The sequence below is a fragment of the Rhamphochromis sp. 'chilingali' genome (genome assembly GCF_963969265.1).
Source record: "Rhamphochromis sp. 'chilingali' genome assembly, chromosome: 11".
Taxonomy (NCBI): Eukaryota; Metazoa; Chordata; class Actinopteri; order Cichliformes; family Cichlidae; genus Rhamphochromis; species Rhamphochromis sp. 'chilingali'.
In genome coordinates, this window is record NC_137938.1 from 38,171,550 (window position 1) to 38,191,311 (window position 19,762).

General features: G+C 49.7%; 3 protein-coding genes across 6 annotated transcripts in view; 2 read left to right on the forward strand and 1 right to left on the reverse strand.

The window, feature by feature from the left end:
• The window catches only part of LOC308406504 (sodium bicarbonate cotransporter 3-like), a 34,342-nt gene extending 25,500 nt beyond the window's left edge, over window positions 1-8,842 (forward strand). For 2 of the 3 annotated variants that reach the window (XM_080897548.1, XM_080897546.1), the window contains exons 8-25: window positions 1,213-1,370; window positions 1,446-1,533; window positions 2,060-2,206; window positions 2,281-2,384; window positions 2,532-2,706; window positions 2,788-2,921; window positions 3,815-4,060; window positions 4,210-4,315; window positions 4,441-4,602; window positions 4,809-4,922; window positions 5,318-5,479; window positions 5,570-5,821; window positions 5,901-5,969; window positions 6,054-6,227; window positions 6,305-6,433; window positions 6,517-6,608; window positions 6,684-6,791; window positions 8,152-8,842. In XM_080897548.1, coding sequence (XP_080753674.1) covers window positions 1,213-1,370; window positions 1,446-1,533; window positions 2,060-2,206; window positions 2,281-2,384; window positions 2,532-2,706; window positions 2,788-2,921; window positions 3,815-4,060; window positions 4,210-4,315; window positions 4,441-4,602; window positions 4,809-4,922; window positions 5,318-5,479; window positions 5,570-5,821; window positions 5,901-5,969; window positions 6,054-6,227; window positions 6,305-6,433; window positions 6,517-6,608; window positions 6,684-6,791; window positions 8,152-8,233 — 2,502 coding nt within the window. In that variant the 3' untranslated portion in view covers window positions 8,234-8,842. The remainder of the gene's footprint in view (window positions 1-1,212; window positions 1,371-1,445; window positions 1,534-2,059; window positions 2,207-2,280; window positions 2,385-2,531; window positions 2,707-2,787; window positions 2,922-3,814; window positions 4,061-4,209; window positions 4,316-4,440; window positions 4,603-4,808; window positions 4,923-5,317; window positions 5,480-5,569; window positions 5,822-5,900; window positions 5,970-6,053; window positions 6,228-6,304; window positions 6,434-6,516; window positions 6,609-6,683; window positions 6,792-8,151) is intronic. The other variant, XM_080897547.1, reaches the window with a different exon arrangement.
• LOC308406507 (ectonucleotide pyrophosphatase/phosphodiesterase family member 7) lies at window positions 8,657-17,178 on the reverse strand. The gene is made up of 5 exons (XM_080897554.1): window positions 16,265-17,178; window positions 12,842-12,987; window positions 10,129-10,752; window positions 9,764-10,037; window positions 8,657-9,299 (listed from the first exon to the last, which is right to left on the reverse strand). Exons 1-5 carry the CDS (start codon window positions 16,626-16,628, stop codon window positions 9,226-9,228), a joined length of 1,482 nt encoding a protein of 493 aa, XP_080753680.1. The 5' UTR covers window positions 16,629-17,178; the 3' UTR covers window positions 8,657-9,225.
• A 147-nt stretch (window positions 17,179-17,325) lies between these two features.
• mrps12 (mitochondrial ribosomal protein S12) lies at window positions 17,326-19,580 on the forward strand. 2 transcript variants are annotated; one of them, XM_080897556.1, is made up of 3 exons: window positions 17,326-17,466; window positions 18,925-18,975; window positions 19,049-19,580. In XM_080897556.1, exons 2-3 carry the CDS (start codon window positions 18,927-18,929, stop codon window positions 19,429-19,431), a joined length of 432 nt encoding a protein of 143 aa, XP_080753682.1. In that variant the 5' UTR covers window positions 17,326-17,466; window positions 18,925-18,926; the 3' UTR covers window positions 19,432-19,580. The 2 variants fall into 2 exon arrangements, with proteins under 2 accessions (XP_080753682.1, XP_080753681.1); XM_080897555.1 differs by having other exon boundaries at window positions 17,337-17,492.
• The last annotated feature ends 182 nt before the right edge of the window (window positions 19,581-19,762 follow it).

Consider the following 19,762-nt stretch of genomic DNA (forward strand, 5'->3'; position numbering starts at 1 on the left):
GCAAAGTGTTGGAGACGAAAGTGTAAATCGAATGCAGATTTGATCAACTCTGCGCAGATCTGAATCAAGTAGATCAGACTCTGCGTCGGGATCAGCCTGATGTCCGATCCAAGCATCGGATCGTTGCGTCCGTGGTTCAGCAGGTCATCGGGTATCTGCTTACATTAAGGATGAAATCAGGAGACTTGGTCCGTCACAGCAGAAAATCCACAACACAGAGATGAATTCCACTTCCTGCTTCAGTCTGTGACGCTATTGGACGATGGAGCTCAAACTCCAAAGACTTTGGTCTTAAAACCATCCAGTGAGCATCCAGCTGTGCAGCCACACCTGCCTCCAGGTGCAAACAGAACCTGAGCTTTCGGTCACGTGACGGCGAGTCCCCGAACGAGCCAATCAGAAGCTGTGTTGTGTTTCCCAGCAGGACTGCGACTGCGTTTGTTTGCTGCCAGCGGCCAGCAGGAAGCCCGCAGTAAGTCGCATGTCAGTCGCCGGCCCTCGGCCAATCAGTGTAGCCTGTGCTGTGACTCATCGTGGTGGTGCTCTGTGATTGGCTGTCTGTGGCGTTCTGTGACCATCAGCTGTTTCAGTGTTGGATGGAAAAATGTTTTTATTGATTTATTCAATCGAACTTTATTTACACAGGAACTCAGATCCATGACAAACTCATGGATCTGTTCACTCCTCCATCTGCCCCTCCTCCTCCTCCTCCTCCACCCTCCTCCTCCATCTGCTCCTCCTCCATCTGCCCCTCCTCCTCCACCCTCCTCCTCCATCTGCTCCTCCTCCATCTGCCCCTCCTCCTCCACCCTCCTCCTCCATCTGCCCCTCCTCCTCCACCCTCCTCCTCCTCCTCCAGGCTCACTGCAGGTCTCATCTCACAGTTAAACGTGTAAAAGCAGTTTTCATGTTTCAGTCGTTGATGTGAAACTTTGAGCTTTTTTTTCCACATCTTTGCTTCACCTCATGATGTTTCCCGTGGAGGTCAAAGGTGAAGTCTGTGCATTCAGCTGCTTCCTGTCTGTCAGGTGTAAAAATGAGCTGCAGGCAGCTGATCCACTGCTGTGGCTCAGGCAGCCTGCAGCGAGGATCACAGAGGTCCTAGACCAGGAAGTGAAACCAACGAGGAACTACAAAATAAAACGAACACTCTGTGTGTGTGTGTGTGTGTGTGTGTGTGTGTGTGTGTGTGTGTGTGTGTGTGTGTGTCAGGTGGACATGAACTTCATGAAGAAGATTCCTCACGGAGCCGAGGCCTCCAACGTCCTGGTGGGTGAAGTGGACTTCCTGGAGCGGCCCATCATCGCCTTCGTCCGGCTCTGCCCCGCCGTGCTGCTGACCGGCCTCACCGAAGTCCCGGTGCCCACCAGGTAAGCCGCGACCGAGCCGCCCTCGGCACGCCGTTCCGTGCGTTTCCTCTGCTGACAGACTTCCTGTCCCTGCAGGTTTCTCTTCCTGCTGCTCGGTCCGTTTGGAAAAGGTCCGCAGTACCACGAGATCGGGCGCTCCATCGCCACACTGATGACAGACGAGGTGAGCGACGCTTTCACACACAGACATTACAGGAATAGATGTAAGGATGGCGTCTGAAGCCCAGAGTGAGCCTGTGTGTGTGTTTGGGGTTAAACTACGCCCAGACTGGCAGCAGACTCAGGCAGGAAGTCTCCATGGTCACCCGGTTTGGTCGCCTCCTCGCGTCCTGATAGTTTAAAGGTGAACGGCTCAGTGACGGCGCGTGTCTGTAGAAGCAGCGAGGTCAGCTGGAGCACGCTGATCATCACACGCTTGTTTGCACTGAGCGTGCAGCGTGACGGAGAGCTGCAGGTCTGCAGCTGATGATGGTGTTTAGAGGCCGTGTGGGACGATGAAGGCTCACCGCGCTGCGTTTCAGCCGGCTGTGTTTACCTGTTGTGTGTCTGTGGTTGCTGCTGACGTTGTTCCCGCCTCTGCAGACACAGACGTGTCAGTGTGACGGCGTGCTCGTGAAAAAGCTTCAGGAGGCGTAATCTCGTTTGAAGCGCAGACAAAAAGTTGTTGACGTGTGGCGGCTCTGCTGCAGGTTTTCCACGACGTGGCGTACAAGGCGAGGGACCGCAACGACCTGCTGTCGGGGATCGACGAGTTCCTGGATCAGGTCACCGTGCTGCCGCCGGGAGAATGGGACCCCAGCATCCGCATCGAGCCCCCGAAGAGCGTCCCGTCTCAGGTAAAAGATCCGAACCCGCCACGCCAGCTCTGATCTCTCAGAAGTGACGTCCCCGCCCCTGTCTGTCTCCGCAGGAGAAGAGAAAGATAGCGTCCTTCCCCAATGGCTCCGCCCACAGCTCTGAGATGGGCAAGGAGGCGGAGCATCACGCGGGACCAGAGCTGCAGAGGACGGGGAGGTGAGTGAAGCTCAGCAATATTAATAAATACTGCGAGGAGATTTTCAAATTAAAACAGGAAACGTGTTGAACGTGGGATTATTCCGCTGCCGAGTCCTGGCTCGCTGTGTGTTGGGAATGACGGGGAATCCCTCGTGTGTCCCACAGGATTTTTGGCGGTTTGGTGAACGACGTTCGGAGGAAGGCGCCGTTCTACTGGAGCGACATCAGAGACGCCGTGAGCCTGCAGTGCCTGGCCTCCATCCTCTTCCTGTACTGCGCCTGCATGTCGCCCGTCATCACCTTCGGAGGTCTGCTCGGGGAGGCCACCAAAGGGAGCATAGTAAGAACCCCTGTGTGAGCTCATCCTGGGCCCTGATTGGTGCATCCGGGTGTTACTCCCCTCTCTCTCTCTCTCTGATAGAGTGCCATTGAGTCGCTGTTTGGCGCGTCTCTGACGGGCGTGGCCTACTCTCTGTTCGCCGGGCAGCCTCTCACCATCCTGGGCAGCACGGGCCCGGTTCTGGTCTTTGAGAAGATCCTCTTCAAGTTCTGCAGGTGAGTCGTGACCCAAGAGCGGCCAGACAGGTTTGCATGAAAGCTTTGCTCCCATTGGCTGTTCAGGTTGTGATGACATCACAGCGGGCTGCTGAGCAGAGAGAAAAAATGCGTTTGCGTTTGTTTTTAAGGTTTTTCGTGTTTTATTTCCGTCCTTGTGCCTTTGGGTTCGTCTCCTCTGTGTTTGCAACGCTGCGGCTCCCCCTGCAGGCGCATCCAGTGCTGTGCACGGAGCTGCGAGCTGGCAGCGGGTCACTCGCTTAATCTCAGCGTCACAGATTAACGTGATCTGAGGGATTTTTGGAGCAGCTGTGGGAACGTTGTGCTTCGGTGCTCTCAGCTGTTTCATGTTGTTGTATAATTTTTTGGTGGATTAAAAAAAGCTTTTTGTGATGCACAAAGATGTTTTGTAACAGTTGCATAAAAGCCTCGTTTTTTTTAACCTGCTCCATTTTCATCTGGATTACATCATCCATGTTTGTCACGGAGAGCAGAGAAGCTGTTTAAAGGTGAGCCAGAACAGGAAGCAGTCACAAACCGTCTGTTAATCGAGCTTCACCTCAGTGTTTCAGTCTGAAACCTTCCTGCTTCGTGGCGAGATTGAAAAAGCTGATCCGGAGGATAAACAAAGCAACGACGTCTCTGCTGTCTTTAGAAGTCTCTATGGCTTCAGGAGGAAGTGACGTGTCGCGGAGCCGCTGTAGGGTTTGGGATCACGTGTCGATGCTATAGGGCGTTTGTCGGGGTCACGTAGAGGTCAGGAGAGCTTCAAACAAAGCGGCGCTCAGGAGGTGTGACATCAGTTATTGCAGGGATGTCTGCTGGGTTAGAGAGAGCGAGCCTACAGAAGTGCCCTCGGCTGACCTTTGACCTCCTTTCCTTCCCATCCTCAGTCAGTACCATCTGTCCTACCTGCACCTGAGGACCAGCATCGGACTCTGGACCGCCTTCCTGTGCCTGCTGCTGGTCGCCACGGACGCCAGCTCTCTGGTCTGCTACATCACCCGCTTCACAGAGGAGGCCTTCGCCGCGCTCATCTGCATCATCTTCATCTACGAGGCGCTGGAGAAGCTGGTCCGCCTCGGGGAGCTCTACCCCATCAACATGCACAACCAGCTGGACAACCTGACCTTCTACAGGTGAGGCGACTGTCCGACGTCACCGTGGTCGTTTCAGCTGGAATCTGCTCGGGGCCAGAATCCCGGGCCGGTGCTCCCACGGTTGGAGCTAAGAGGGTGAAGTGGTCATTTAGCTCCGAGTTGACGTGAGCGCTGCTGCTCTGTTTCAGATGTCAGTGTGCTCCACCCGCCAACGCCTCGGCCGAAGTCCTGGGTGTGTGGAGCAAAAAGAACGTGACCCCAGAAAACATCACCTGGGATCAGCTGAGCTCGAAGGTAAGAAATAAACTTTGTTTGCTGTCTGACGCTGCCGTCAGCGACGCCTTTCAGTCAGAACAAACGAGCAGCAGCCTCTGCTGGTCATCAGAGGAACTGCGGCTGACGCTTCCCTCTCCCCACAGACGTGCAAGGCACTCATGGGGGAGCTGGTCGGCCCGGCGTGCAGCCACAGCGGTCCCTACGTCCCCGACGTCCTCTTCTGGTCCATCATCCTCTTCTTCACCACCTTCTTCCTCTCCTCCTTCCTCAAGCAGTTCAAGACTAAGAGCTACTTCCCCACCAAGGTCAGTGACACCCTGAGAGAGGAGCCGATGGAGTGCTCACAGACTCGGTCCTCTTTAATGTTTCTCACGTGTGATGAAGATAAAGGATTTATTGGATCCACAGGAAAACATCACCACTCGGTTTAATATTTGTGCAGAGCTGGAGGTCTGAGACGTCGCGCTTTACCGTTCGATAAGAAAATATCGATGCTGTTTCCCGCCCGCAGGTTCGATCGACCATCAGCGACTTCGCCGTCTTCCTCACCATCATGATCATGGTGCTGGTGGATTATCTGGTGGGAGTTCCTTCACCCAAACTCAACGTGCCCGACCGCTTCAAGGTAACGCTCGCCTCTCAGCATGCGCAGGTCCAAACGGCCTGCGGGGGCGCCATTTGCCCTTTATTCCAGTAATAATGTAATCCAGCTTCAGTGATGGATGTTGGGGGGAGGTTTAGACTGAGCGAGGGCCCTCGGCAGCTCGCTGTGATAACAGGTCAGAGGTCGTTCACTGGGTTCGGTTCTCATTTAGGTCTCAACTTTGGATTCGTTCTTCATCTTTCACAGTTCGGATCTTTTGAACTGTTTAACTATGAAAACATTAAGTGGTAACATGTAACATATTTAATGTTACAAAAAGTGTAAAATCATCAAGCGTGTGGGCGCCGTCGGCTCACACCTGCTGACACGATGCTCACTCAGAGGTTACCGTAGAAACGGTCTCGCGCTGCTTTCAGCCCACGTCTGAAAATCGGGGGTGGCTGATTTCCCCGCTGGGCCCGAACCCGTGGTGGACGCTGCTGGCCGCCGCCGTCCCCGCGCTGCTCTGCACCATCCTCATCTTCATGGACCAGCAGATCACCGCCGTCATCATCAACAGGAAGGAAAACAAGCTGAAGGTCAGAACTGACGTGAAGTCGCGTGCCGTCGTCCCCGCGGGGTGACGACCTTTACCTCACTGTGTGTGTTTGTGTGTGTGCGGGCTGCAGAAAGGGTGTGGCTATCATCTGGACCTGCTGGTGGTGGCGGTGATGCTGGGCGTGTGCTCCATCATGGGCCTGCCGTGGTTCGTGGCGGCGACGGTGCTCTCAATCTCCCACGTCAACAGCCTGAAGCTGGAGTCGGAGTGCGCGGCGCCCGGCGAGCAGCCCAAGTTCCTCGGCATCAGAGAGCAGCGCGTGACCGGCTTCATGATCTTCTTCCTGATGGGCTGCTCCGTGTTCATGACCTCCGTCCTGAAGGTGAGTCGTCAGACGGTGCGTGCTGCGTTCACGCCTCGCTCCCTCGCTCCCTTCACAGATCGCTTCTTTGCTTTTACAGTTCATCCCGATGCCCGTCCTGTACGGCGTGTTCCTCTACATGGGCGTGTCCTCGCTCAAAGGCATCCAGGTACGTCTCTGCGTCCGAGCGTCCGTCCGGCCGATGGCGGCGTTAAAGCTGGTCTGACCTCTCGTGCGTCTGTCTGTCCCACAGCTCTTTGACCGCATCAAACTGTTCGGCATGCCGGCCAAACACCAGCCCGACCTGATCTACCTGCGCTACGTGCCGCTGTGGAAGGTGCACGTCTTCACCGTGGTGCAGCTGTCCTGCCTCATCGCGCTGTGGGCCATCAAAGCCTCGCCCGCCGCCGTCATTTTCCCCATGATGGTGAGACGCACTGAGAGACACTGCATCTCCTTGTTTCCTTGGTAACGCGGGGACTCACCTCCTGCTGCGTTCTGCAGGTTCTCGCTCTGGTTTTCATCCGGAAGCTTCTGGATTTCTGCTTCACCAAGAGAGAGCTGAGCTGGCTGGACGACCTGATCCCTGAGAGCAAGAAGAAGAAGGAGGACGACAAGAAGAAGGAGAAGGAGGTGAAGGGCGCTGGTGTGTGCACGTGACCCTGCTTCTGTGTCCTCATTGGCTCAACCGTGTGTGTGTGTGTGTGTGTGTCCAGGACGCTCGGCGGATGCTGGAGGAGGTGGAGGAGGAGCTGCCGTACGACAGAGGAGGAGTCCTCAATTTCCCCATCAAAAACCTGAAAAAGCGGTGGGTCTGAACTCAGGCACGCTGACAGCTGCGCGCACTCTGCAGCAGAGGCTAACGTGTTTGTGTTTGACTCAGCAGCGACCCGTCAGAGGTGAACATCTCTGATGAAATGGCCAAAAGCGGCATCTGGAAGTCTGTTTCCAAAAACTCCGACAGCAGCAAAGCTCTGAGGCGCACCTTCAGGTACGCCTGCCTCACCACCAGCGACATCACCTGCGATGCTCTGTGATTGGCTCTCTCTGCACTGTGTTTATGTCCTTAAGTGATGACGTATGAACCCTGCTTCTGCGTTTAATAAGGCTGTTGTGTTTTTAACATGTTCGAATATTTTGTATGTATTTAATCTCAACAAGCCCCTAAAAACAGTGATCAGTGTCGGCCTCTCTCGGTTCATTACCGCTAATCGTTTTAAAGCTCAGTGTTTAAACCTCACGATGTAACTCCAGCCCAGCAGCAGTATATTAATGACTAACCTCGTATTGTGGATGGATTATCTCAGTTGTTCTCCTGACTGAAGTTTGGTCCGTTTACAGCATCCTGCCATGCGATTGCATTTGTCTCTAACCATGAGGAACCTTCACGTTAACTTTTATCAAGTGGAAAAAGGTTAGCGTTCATCCTCCAGCTTCACTGTGTTTATGCTAACATAGCTGTGTCGCTAGCAATCACGTAGCACATCATTATATAGCAGCTAGCCCAACTTCAGTAACCCTACAAACGTCACTGCTGTTTAGTTTTCTGTCTTCATTTATGCTGGAAGTGATAGCAGAGCTGTACGTTTGGATTGTTTCAGAAATCTCTCAGTCAGAACATGCTATATCATGCTTAGGTGGAAGCTAGCGACCTAACTTCCTGTTAACTTGTAACTCCTTTAAATTTAATAAATCCTGTTTTCATGGATGTTAAACGTAATTGTTACACCTGGTAAAGCAGCAACGCTGATCATTTTAGTAAAGATGAAAGAATTTAGACAGTTTTTAGCTCTGTGTTGTTTGACTCTGGACCCGGACACGACTGATGACGTCAGACATAAACAGCAGTCCTGTAACCATTAAAAGTGAGCGCTGGCAGGCGTGTCTGTGCTGTGGAGGGCTGGACGATGTGGAGTAAGAAAAAAAAAATGCAATTGTGATGTTTTCAGGCTGGATGTTTTAGACACGATAAACACGGCTTATTCATGTCCCTGCTCTCTGTTTCCATGAAGATGATTTTTTTTTTCCACGTAGACAAAGATTTCTGTTTTCCACTTTTTGTTAATTTTCACGTTCAGGGTCTTTATGTCAGATTATTTTTAGTTTTCATTATAAACTTCAAACACATGAAAACGAGTCGCTGACAGCTCGGTCAGAACAGCGGAGACGAGCTTCCTCCCAGAGCCACAAACCAAACCTCAGAGACGTCACTCCACCTGCTGCTGCCACACCTGTGCTGTGAGCACAATCAGATCTCAGAACTGCCCCAAACTACAGGAAGTGGAAGTAATTTAACGTGTCTGTAAGACGTGTCTGACTCTGGTGCCAGTAAAGTTTCTGTTCTCTTTCAGCCACGACAAGCTGCCGAGCGTCCGGATAAACGTGGAGAACGAGGACGGGCAAAGAGTCGTGAACGCCGAGACGTCGCTATGATCCACCGCCCGGGGCAGGAGGGTGAGGCGGGGGCGCTGCAGCTCCTCCGCGTGCTCTGAGGGAGGCGAAAGGTCGCGGGGGGACCAATCGGGCTTCACCTGAGCGTGCCGTACTTCTGACTCTGCGTTGTCTCGGACGAGGCGAACGTTTTATTTTCTCATCGTTTTAAGGTGAAACATGAGACTCCACTTCTGGAAACGGCTTCCTCAGGTTTCTTCTGCTGCCGTTTTTGTGTTTTTAACTCGGGCGGCCTGTGATTGGCTGCCGAAGCGTCAAACTGAAAAAGAAAGGAGGAAAAAAAACAGCCGCCTGAGTCTCCGGACGGATGTCGTCAGAAATTTTAATTTCATGGTTTGAACTTTTGTTTCAGTGTTCGTGAAACGGGCGAAGCGCCGACACGTTTTAATTTAACCCATCATGCTGATTTAGTGTGTGTGTGTGTGTGTGTGTGTGTGTGTGTGTGTGTGTGTGTGCGTGCGTGTGTGTGTGCGTGCGCGGTCTCTGTACAGCACCTGGTTGCCTACAGCAGAAAAATGAATGACGTCACAGCTGCTGTTGTCATAGTTTCTTTGTAAAGTTTAATAAATCAGTTTGGTGGCGACGATCACAGCGAGTCACGTGACCTCTCTAGTCGTCTCCATCATTTCAGGAGTCGCTGCTGATCTCTGATGGATTTATTTCAACAATTTGACAATAAAGAGATTTGATGCAAAAGCTGCATTTCCTTCCACATCCACCAGAGGCTCCCGCAGTCCTCACAGTATCAGACACAACCTGATAAAATGTCCAACCAGCGTTCAGTCTGACCGAACGGAAACGCCTCCGAGAGGAACATCAGGTGAAACACATGTTAAAAAGGAAACAGAAAATAAGCCTTTAAAAATGTTCACGTTGTTCATGTTTATTGGAGAAGCAAACGTTACAACATTCAGAGTGAAAGTAAATGAGGAAACCGCTGACTCCAGCTGTAGGTCAAACTGATCCTGGACCAGTTACAGCACGGCGAACATGGACAGCAGCATGGCCAGCAGCAGAGCCACGGACAGCCGAGCTCCCTGCGATCCAGCTGGAAAGGAAAGGAGCGTCGTGGTTAACGTGCACGTCACATGATCTGCACTCAGAGCTGAAAGCTAAGCTAGGCTAGTTTTTACCTGGTCTTATTAAACTCTCACTTATGATATGAAATAATTCTTTGATTGGACTGGAGACGCCTTCAAAAGCTGGCTGTAGGTTCAGCATCTTGTATCAGTGGTGATGAGCAGTGGGCGGAGCCAGAGTTTTTAATGTGAATGCCTGACGACCAATGGCACCAAATGATACGGACTTACGACAGGTCTGTAAGCAATGTACAGAATTCTACCTTTTTATAGATGAAATGATTTATTTCATCTTCAAAAGTTGTGAGGTGGCGAGTTGATCTGCGAGAACGTGAACTGACCCTGAACTCAAGCCAGACTTAAAAGACGAGTCTACCTGAACCTTGGATAACAGACCGCTACTCTAGAAGAGCGTCAGATGAGGGCAACGCACCTGTGGTAAAAGAGCCTTGCGGCGTTGTGAGCGAAGGCTTGGCCGTAGTGGTGGTGGGGAGCAGCATGTCCTCGGTCACGCTCAGGGACCCGTTGTGCGGCGCTGGTTGGATCTGCAGCAGTTTGCACATCAGAGGGTAGATGTGGATGCTGTCGAACGGCTCGGACAGGTAGCTCCTCTTGAAGCTCGGGCCGAAGGCCCTGAAGATGGTCTTCATGTCCATCTCAGTGTTATGGAAGCCGTGGTCACCTTTATTCACGTAGACGATGAATCTCTGGTGTGAAACGATATGAAGTCGATATACGTTCTCTAGATTTGTTGAATTTTGCTCTTGGTTCTTGGAGGTAAAACGTTGGGGTACTTACAGAGTTCAGGTTGAATCCCAGATCTGCGATGATCACGATGGGAGGCAGACGCTCACTTTTGGCGAGATGGAAGCTTTCTGGAATCTCGTTTTTCTTGTACACCGTGATATTGGGCACGTTGGAGAGGGCGTCAAAAACTTCCTGCTCCTTCCCCGGACGTGGCGTCAGGATGCCAAACCCACCGTAGTCGAGAATTTCAAATTTAGCGACCTCGAATAAATTCAGGTATTTGTTGAGGATGACCTCGTCTACCTGCGGCTTCTTCTTTACTGTGGTCATGCCGTGGTCAGAGGTGATGATGACATTCAGCCCGTCGGTCAGGTTGTGGCGATCGATAGCGTCCTTCAAGTAGCCGATGGTGCGGTCGATCTGACGGATGATCTCTTTCCGGTCCGGCGTGTCCGGCCCTTTGGCGTGGCCCACGTTGTCTGGCTCGCCGTAGTACAGCGTCACCAGGTGGAAGTCCTCCTCGGAGAACCAGCTCATCACCGTGTCGATCTTCTGACGCCACTCGGTCTCATTGTCGTCGGGGTGGCCGGACTCCTCCAGTAGCACTCGATTGACCCCTTGGCCACTGTAGTTGGCTCCGCCTCCGGGGAAGGAGAAGGAAGCTGTTTTCAGACCCTGAAATTAGAATAGTTGAACAGAATGGTAAGCACCACATCGCACTCCTGCTCTGTGATCATGTTATGGCTGCAAACAGCCCAGAAGTGTTGGAAGTAGAGCAGGGCGATATGGCCAAAAATATTTATCACGATATATATTTGAAAATTTGCGATAACGATATAACCGACGATATAATTGATGCGAGACAAAATACAACTCCACAACATTACTAGTGCAAAAAGACAACCTTCCATTTATTTTCACTTAAACAAGAAGCTGGTTTTTATGTACATTAAAGCTTTATAAAAATGTAACAGTGCAAATGCAAATTCCTTGCTGAAAGTTTAACCAAAAGGCATTTCCAGTAGAAATGGGCTGACATATCCTGAGCATAACATGTATAATATCCACTGAAGTTAAAAAGAGGTGCTTTGCAACATTAAACTGCAGTGTGCAGTACGCATTTTTCGGACCATAAGGTGCACGGGATTATAAGGCACATTAAGCGAAACAAAGCAGTCAGATAAATCAAACTTTATTAAACTCATTCTTCTTGCTTCCTCCACTTCTGTACCATTGATTCATTAATGTTGAATTCTCTGGCAGCTGCTCTATTCCCATGTTGTTGCAGTATAAAATGGTAAATGGCCTGCATTTGTATAGCGCTTTACTAGTCCCTAAGGGCCCCAAAGCGCTTTACATTACATTCAGTCATTCACCCATTCACACACATTCACACACTGGCAATGGCAAGCTACATTGTAGCCACAGCTGCCCTGGGGCGCACTGACAGAGGCGAGGCTGCCGGACACTGGCGCCACCGGGCCCTCTGACCACCACCAGTAGGCAAACATGGGGTTAGTATCTCGCCCAAGGATATTTGGCATACACCCAGGAGGCAGCCTGGGATCGAACCACCGACCTTCTGATTAGTGGCTGACCTGCTCTGCCACCTGAGCTACAGCCACCCCTAACCTCGTATTGTGGATGGATTATCTCAGTTGTTCTCCTGACTGAAGTTTGGTCCGTTTACAGCATCCTGCCATGCGATTGCATTTGTTTCTAACCATGAAGAACCTTCACGTTAACTTTTATAAGTGGAAAAGTGTTAGTGTTCGTCCTCCAGCTTCACTGTTTATGTTATGCTAACATAGCTGTGTCGCTAGCGATCACGTAGCACATCATTATATACCAGCTAGCCCAACTTCAGTAACCCTACAAACGTCACTGCTGTTTAGTTTCCTGTCTTCATTTATGTTGGAAGTGATAGCAGAGCTGTACGTTTGATTTTTTTCAGAAATCTCTCAGTCAGAACATGCTATATCATGCTTAGGTAACTAGCGAAACTAGCGAGCTAACTTCCGCTAGCTTCCTGCTAACTTCTAACTCCGTTAAATGTAATAACTTTTGTTTTCATGGATGCCTGGAAGTTAAACTTTATAGTTACACCTGGTAAAGCAGCAATGCTGATCGTTTTATTAAAGATGAAAGAATTTAGACAGTTTTTAACTCTAAGTGATGCTGCAGTGTTGTTTGACCTGAACGATACGGAGTTTAGGACCCAGATTACTCCCAGATTTAAGAGCATCTTAGTCCGACAATAACGACGGCCGCTTGCATGTTCTGCAAAAAAATGTGCTTTGTTGTGTATCTGACGGACAAACACCAAACCAGTTCCACATCACGGAAGTTGCACCATTTTTACAAATCAATTCTGGTTCATCTGTTTCACTCAACAATCGGCCATGTGCGTATGAAAACAAAGGCACTGCGCATGCGCGTTTTACTCCCATTCTATCGCGATATTTCATTTTCCTATCGTTGCCTAACATTATACCGGTATTACCGTGAACGGTATAATATGGCCCAGCCCTAGTTGGAAGCACTCTCGCGTTCACAGGAAGCAGCCAGATTTCATCCAGCTTGGTTTCCCGTTTTTTATCAGTGATGTTCCTGAAGAATCCAACTTTTCCTCGAATTAGACAAACATAGAAATCGCACCTTTAGATGTGGTCTACTTTCTACATCTGGTGCTCTCCTGCGTGTTTGGTAAAATAACCACAGTGTCCTCCTGTGTCAGTGCAGCTCATCCTTCACCCCGACTCACCTGGTTCTGAGCGGTGATCCACAGTGGCAGAGCTCCGTTGTCCCACCACTCCGATCTTTTCAGCGTCTCTTTGTGAGGAACTTTCAGGTTCGTCTCTTGGTTGAACATCAAGTTATGGACGACTTCATGATCCTCCACCCATCGGCCTAACGAACACACAGGAAGGTTTTAGCACATTTCACTGCACCGCTCTGGAAACTGAAAGCAGACAGAAAGTAAGATCCTTTATTTGAGAGGGACTATCAGAGGTCGGATATTAGTGATCTTTTTATTTAGGAGTTGGAGACTATGTGAAACGCCGACAGAAGCTGAGCCAGATTTTAGGTTGTGCATGGCCTTCGCTTTCTTTCCCCACAGGTAAGGAGGTAAATAATCTACAGATTGTCTGGAGGGATTTGCACACATCTGTGTTTTACTCTATGTGCAACTTCTGAGACATAAATGCATGAGGTCACAGGCTTGAATCCTGGACAAGCAGCAAAGCAAGCAGAGATGTTTGTGCTGCACAGCCGATCTACACTGTGCAGGCTGAATCAGCAGGTATCACCAACTAAACCAATAAGGAAGCTTTTATTGGCTGAAAGGCCACGAGGGAGATGCATTAGCGAATGTTCCTCCCATCATCACAGGCTGTCCTCCAGGCACAGCTAACAGACCAGACCGTGGGATGGGCGTCACACACAGTCTGCAAAAGGTTCAAGTTGAATGTCAGAAAGTGTGGCGGCGTCAGCAGCTGGTTAACATCATCGTCGCGTGTCCGTGACCCTCGGCTCAGATTAAACCTGTCCCCGGAGCAGCAGTCGCTGGACTCTGGTCTCAGACGGGTTTATTTCCCAGCAGCACCGTCACAGCTTATCTCTCTGGCTTCCTTAACTACATGGACCTAATCTGAGGTCACTGATTTGATGCATTATAAATCAAACTGCTCACATACATGACAGCTAACCCGTCTGATAGTGCCTGTGAAAGCAGTTTTTAAATCATGTATTTATTACAGATTAAAGCTGCACTCAGAGGCGTATTATCAGCAGCACGTACTGATACATCAGCAGTAAACTGACATGTTATGGAGGAGCGTGTCTGCTCCAACTCGCTGATCCTGATGATCACAGTCCAGCTGAGGCCGGTTATCAGCCCGACTCTACTGTGTGTGGCTCCTATCCAGCTGTTTTTAGCACCACGTCTGCACAACCTGTTCTTTGCTGCTTCGGTCTCGTTGTTTTAATGTCTTGGTCACAGAAATTAATATTTTCAAAAAGCCTTAAAATAGTTGTAAAGCAGCTAAAGCAGACAGCTCTCGCAGTTTGTAAATTATAACATTTAAGATATTGATTTTTTTTCTGGAACATCTCTCCCAGATTTTTCCGAATCAGAGAGACTTTATTAATCCCAGGGGGAAACTGAGTTTTCATACCTACAAACATCCAGCATAGGGCTGGGTATCGTCACTGATTTCTAGAATCGATTCAATTCCGATTCACAAGGTCCCGAATCGATTCGATCCACGATTCGATTTGAATCTGGGAAATTTTGACAGTCAGAAATATAATTCAGATCAGTACATTTACATATTTCTGTATCAATAAAAAGGAAGCTGACACACGCAAGACTTTATCAAAGGTGTGAGCATCACAGCAGAGGCCTTTGTGTCAAAGTAGCTGAAGATAAAACAGAAAAACATGAAGGTTTTCCTGTTCTGGGATTTTATAAAAATATTCTGCAGTAGATCAAAAACGAAAGAAAACCATTAATCAACACATGATTGTAATCTGAAGTTACAGCGGTTTTATTAGAGACACGGCGTTTTGCATTTTGCATAATTTTAAAAAGTTTACATTTGTTCAGTATTGAACGGCAGAAATGAGGTTTTCTTTTCAGAAGAATGTAAAAGGGAAAAAACAGCGGCCGACAGCCTGTAAACAACAGTAGACTTGTGCATAACAAGCAAGCGAATAATGCAGAAAACAGAGAGAGAGAGAGAGGGGGAGAGAGAGAGAGAGACAGAGAGAGAGAGAGAGAGAGAGAGAGGGAGGGAGAGAGAGAGAGAGGGAGCTGTGCATCGCGGTGGAAGCAAAACAGTAAAAGAGTGAATCATGATGATGTTCATGTGAAGCGTAGTTTGGATCTTCTTTTGCTGCTGGTTCGGTCAATATTGTTTGGAGAGACATCAAACTAACAGCTTTAGAATCGGCTCATAAAGGGCGTGAACACAAAGCGCCGACAGATCAGAGTCAGCGAGCTGTCGGCTTCCAGCCCCGACCGTGAGAAAGTCACATCTCACTGATTCTGATCCGCGGGTCGCGCTGTGTGTTTACGTCTTTGTGCAGAAGCCGTGTTCCTGCTCTCATTTACTGTCTTAACTGTTTGGTGGTTCTTGAAATTTTGTGAGGTTTCACCTGAGATTCTGGCATTTCAGGAAAAATAAATTTATATTTAAAAATCGATTCAGGATTTTAATGAATCGATTTTACGTTATCCAAGCCAGAATCGATTTTAATCGATGAATCGATTATAAAAACCCAGCCCTAATCCAGCACTCATGTAAAGTGCAGAAACAGATATTAGTAGATAAAGACAGAGGTATAAATACAAAAGGACACAAATATATTTCCGTTCATGTTGATCAGACAGATTTCAGCTGCATCATGAGACTCCGTTCGAGTTTTGTTGCTCCTGTACAAACTGGAACTGGCAGGTTTGAGTCTCTCACTCTTATCCTCACTGACCTGCACTGGCTTCCTATCAAATACCGTATTGATTTTAAAATACTATTGCTTACCTTTAAAGTTACACACCACATTGCTCCCAGCTATCTTGTTGAACTTCTCAGCCTCCTAGTAGAGCACTGAGATCTCTTGGGGGAACCAAGGGCACGGTTGGAGACCAGAGGTGATCGTGCTGTTGCCACAGCTGCAGCCAAACTCTGGAATGACCTTCCTACTGCTATTCATGAGTCTGAATCAGTCCAATCTTTGAAATCGCGATTGAAAACCTTTTTATTCAACCCAGCCTTCCCTAGTTAGTGTCTGTATCCTGCAAATGTTCTTTATGTAGTTTTAATCATTTAAATTTCATTTTGTTGTTGAATAGTCGAGTTGTTTGTATTTTCTTTTACATATTTTCACTGCGCTGTGGCTGATTAGTGCTCTCCACCTGTTGGTGTATTTATTCCCTGTAAATGTTGCCTTTCTATAAATGATTGTGTTACTGTAAAGCACGTTGGTGTACTGCTGGTTTTAAATGTGCTATACAAAGTTGTACTGCATTGTCTTGTACAAATATTAAGTACTTTCAGGTATTTAATATTTGTACTTGTACAGTGTGTGTACTTTCCAGCGCATGCAGTATTCCTAATGCAGTACTGGCTGTGACCGCTGCAACTTTGAAACTAAATTGATATTAAAATGAAGTTGTCATGGTTACCGGTGATGGTGGTGAAGTGGGACGGCGAGGTCATGGTCAGCATCGGAGGGGTGATGTATTTGGCCTTGACCCCGTCCGCAGCCAGCTGGTCCAGGTTCGGTGTGTCCACGTCCTGGTCGTAGTCCCACCTGAAGCCGTCGAAGGAGATCAGCAGCAGCTTGTTACTCGTCATTGCCGCCTTGCTCAGAGGCTTGGCGGCAGCGCAGACGACCGCCGTCAGAACCAGGAGCAGCTGCGGCCTCATCTTCATCTTCACTCCGACTGACTGCAGCTCGGAGCGAGGCTGTAGCTGCTTTACCTGTCCTGCACACCTGTGGACCACCTGGTTAATGTGTAACCGTGTCTGATAGAGATCAGCTGACATGTGTGAAGCACGAAACCTTGGAGCCTCAGCCACTTATCAGGACTTGAGCTGACCTTCTTGAATCGGCTCTGGCTGAAAACCCCATTGCAGAGTAATTACAGAGTCTGAAACCAAAGTGCGCCACCTGTACTCCTGAACTGATAACAGAGCCAAATGCAATAAAAACAGAATAATACACAATGATAAGCAGGAAAAAACACATTTAAATAAGTGTTTAAATAAAGTGTTGGTGACGATGACGTTTATTACAAACTGTAGAATACAATGAAAACGTACAGAGAAGCTGCGAGGAGATGAGTCGTGATTTCTGACAGGAGAGCGGCACGAGTGAAAAGGAAGGTTTAAAGACCGAGGTGAGGCCTGCTGTGAAGGTCTGAGCATGTGCGGAGGAGGGAGGAGAAGAGGAGCTCAGGAGGTTCATGGATGGACGGCAGGAGGAAGAAGAAGAAATCAGGAGAAACGCGAAGTGACCCCGTCCGCTGGTCCTGGGGCGCCTCTGTCAGTGCGCCCCAGGGCAGCTGTGGCTACAATGTAGCTGCCATTGCCAGTGTGTGACTGTGTGTGTGAATGGGTGGATGTAGTGTAAAGCGCTTTGGGGTCCTTAGGGACCGAGTAAAGCGCTATACAAATGCAGGCCATATTTCGTCCTGCAGGGGGCAGTAATGCGCCAGTGGAGGCCGCACTGACAGCGGAAGGATTTCCGGGTTGTTGAGAGGTCGTGGTGCTCGTGCCGCGACGTCCTTGATAGATTTCACTGGAATGCCGTCAATACTTTGACCGGTCAGAGTTCCGATTCCTTCCGCCGGCGCGGAGGCTGTTTGTCCGGGACTCTCAGCAGGTGTGCGTGGAGCGAGCAAACTTCCGGTAACCCCTGTGTGTGTGCGCGTGTGTCCTGAAGCTAGCCGATGTTAAGCGTTAGCCACGCTGTCTACGTATAAACATCAGCGCGTGCACAGGTGTGCTCCTTCCACAGGAGTTTAGTGCAGGGGTGGGCAACTCCAGGCCCCGAGGGCCGGTGTCCTGCAGGTTTTAGATCGCACCCTGGGTCAACACACCTGAACCACATGATTAGGAGAACCTCTGGAGAACTGCATGAGCTAATTTAGCCTTTAAATCAGCTGTGTTGGTTCAAGGACACCGGCCCCGAGCCTGGAGTTGCCCACCCCAGGTTTAGTGGAACAACTGCACGCGTTCAGTTCTCGTGAGTTTAACAGACGTTAAACGCTGACGCGTGCACGAGGACCCACCGAGAGCTGCTGCGTGCTCGCGCGTAAAAACAAAGGTTTAATCTGCAGTAATTCTAGAGAAGCCACGGAAAGCTCGTGTCCTGCTGCCAAGACGAACCTTTTAGTTTCTTTTCAGCTTCTTTGTAATCAGATGAATTCATGTTTCATATCGAGCAGGTTAGATTATGGTAACACGTCACTGGCTCCCAGTCCTGCACAGTCACCTTTTAAAATGGTTTCCATCAGCTCAAAGCTCTCAGCGGCTTGTTCTCCGAGTACGCCACCAGAACCCGGACACACCTGTCGGCCACCAGCTGCTGGTCTTTGTGCCCAGATCAGATCTCAGAGCTGAGGATGCTTCTAGTTACTGTGGTGCTGTTCTTGGCACACACTTCCTGCTGACCTGAGGTCAGTTAGAGAAACTGTTGTAGCTGTGACCAACCAACACCACCTGTACTGAAACGAGATGGCTGTAAACATGCTGTTAAAAACTTTATAAAGCACTATTTCTTAAATCCAGCTTCACACACAGTCAGTTCTAGAGAGCAGGGCTCCATGATGCAAATGAGCCTTTATACACAACGTGTTTCACGTGCAGTCTAACAGCTGCAGAGCTGCAGTTTTATGTTTTTGTACTGTTACAGGTGCTGACGTGTAATAACAGCCAAACTGACCTCGCAGGGAGGAAGTAAAGTTTCACAGCCGATGAGCGAGTCCAGCTGTCAGTGAGCTGTTTGATTTATAACACGAGACACAAGCCGAGCTTTGCGCCGACGCTCGTCTGACGGACAGAGACGAGGACCGCTCTGTTTCCTGAATAAATGCCAGAGTCCTGTGACGAGTCGTCCCAAACGCGTCGCAGACAAACGTTTGATTTTAAAGTGCTGATGAAAAGTTTGGGCGGAGCTGACGTTAAAAGATGCAACCCGCTGAGGGGTCAGGTGACCCAGCCCAAAATACCAACCTGAAATAATGTTTCAGTATAGTATAATAGTATAATAGTGTTTGATGTGGGCGTGTCAGCTGATGGTTGACGGTCTCCTGACAGATGTTCTCGTCTGATGTTTCAGGAATGGCGTCTCTGTGGAGTCTGAGACCGGCACTGACGTCGCTGATTCAAGGTGTGTGTCAGACATCAGGTGAACAAGCGCCGACTTTATTTCAGTGTTTAACCATAAACCCCTCCCTCTGCAGCGTCCCAGCACGCCTCTGCATGGACCGCCCCCCTCCTGTCCAGGACCATGGCCACGCTCAACCAGATGCATCGCCAAGGGAAGCCCAAAGTCCCTCCCAAAGCCGTTGGAGCCACGTTTGGCCGCCCCCAGCTGAAGGCGGTCATCCTGAAGACGATGATCCGAAAGCCCAAGAAGCCCAACTCCGCCAACAGGAAGTGCGCCCGCGTGCGGCTGTCCAACGGGAAGGAGGCGGTGGTGTTCATTCCCGGGGAGGGGCACAACCTGCAGGAGCACAACGTGGTGCTTGTGCAGGGGGGTCGGACACAGGACTTGCCCGGGGTCAAACTCACCGTGGTGCGGGGCAAATATGACTGCGCTCACGTGGTGAAGAAGAAGCAGTAGACTGACTGTGGGGGGAGGGGTGCAAGGTGTGTGTGGTGACCTCCTGCCAGCGGCGGCGACGGTCCTGAGCTTCACTCAGCTCCATGTTTGTGATGATCTGCTGTCAGTGTCCAGAATTAAAGACACTTCCTGTTCATCCTAAAAAAAACCCACACTGTTGTTGTTGTCGTCACTTCAGTTTGAGTTGGTGTTTGTTTACAGGACGTGTCGAGGTCACATTTCAGAGGGAAGTCCCTAAAAAACAGGCAGCGCCGCCTTTCACAGAGGCAGCCTCGCCGCCGTGTTGCATATTTGATGAAGAGATGAATAAGCTCAAATATTCAGTTTGCCT

What these genes read in the sequence shown, in the direction of transcription:
- LOC308406507 (XM_080897554.1), bottom strand. Translation starts at nt 16,628, where the DNA reads ATGTCAGCTGATCTCTATCAGACACGGTTACACATTAACCAGGTGGTC. An exon ending in TGGGATTCAACCTGAACTCT is followed by an intron (nt 10,038 to 10,128) that starts GTAAGTACCCCA and finishes GTTTCACACCAG; the next exon opens with AGATTCATCGTCTACGTGAA. An exon ending in GCAAGGCTCTTTTACCACAG is followed by an intron (nt 9,300 to 9,763) that starts GTGCGTTGCCCT and finishes TTTCCTTTCCAG; the next exon opens with CTGGATCGCAGGGAGCTCGG.
- mrps12 (XM_080897556.1), top strand. Translation starts at nt 18,927, where the DNA reads ATGGCGTCTCTGTGGAGTCTGAGACCGGCACTGACGTCGCTGATTCAA. An exon ending in ACTGACGTCGCTGATTCAAG is followed by an intron (nt 18,976 to 19,048) that starts GTGTGTGTCAGA and finishes CTCCCTCTGCAG; the next exon opens with CGTCCCAGCACGCCTCTGCA.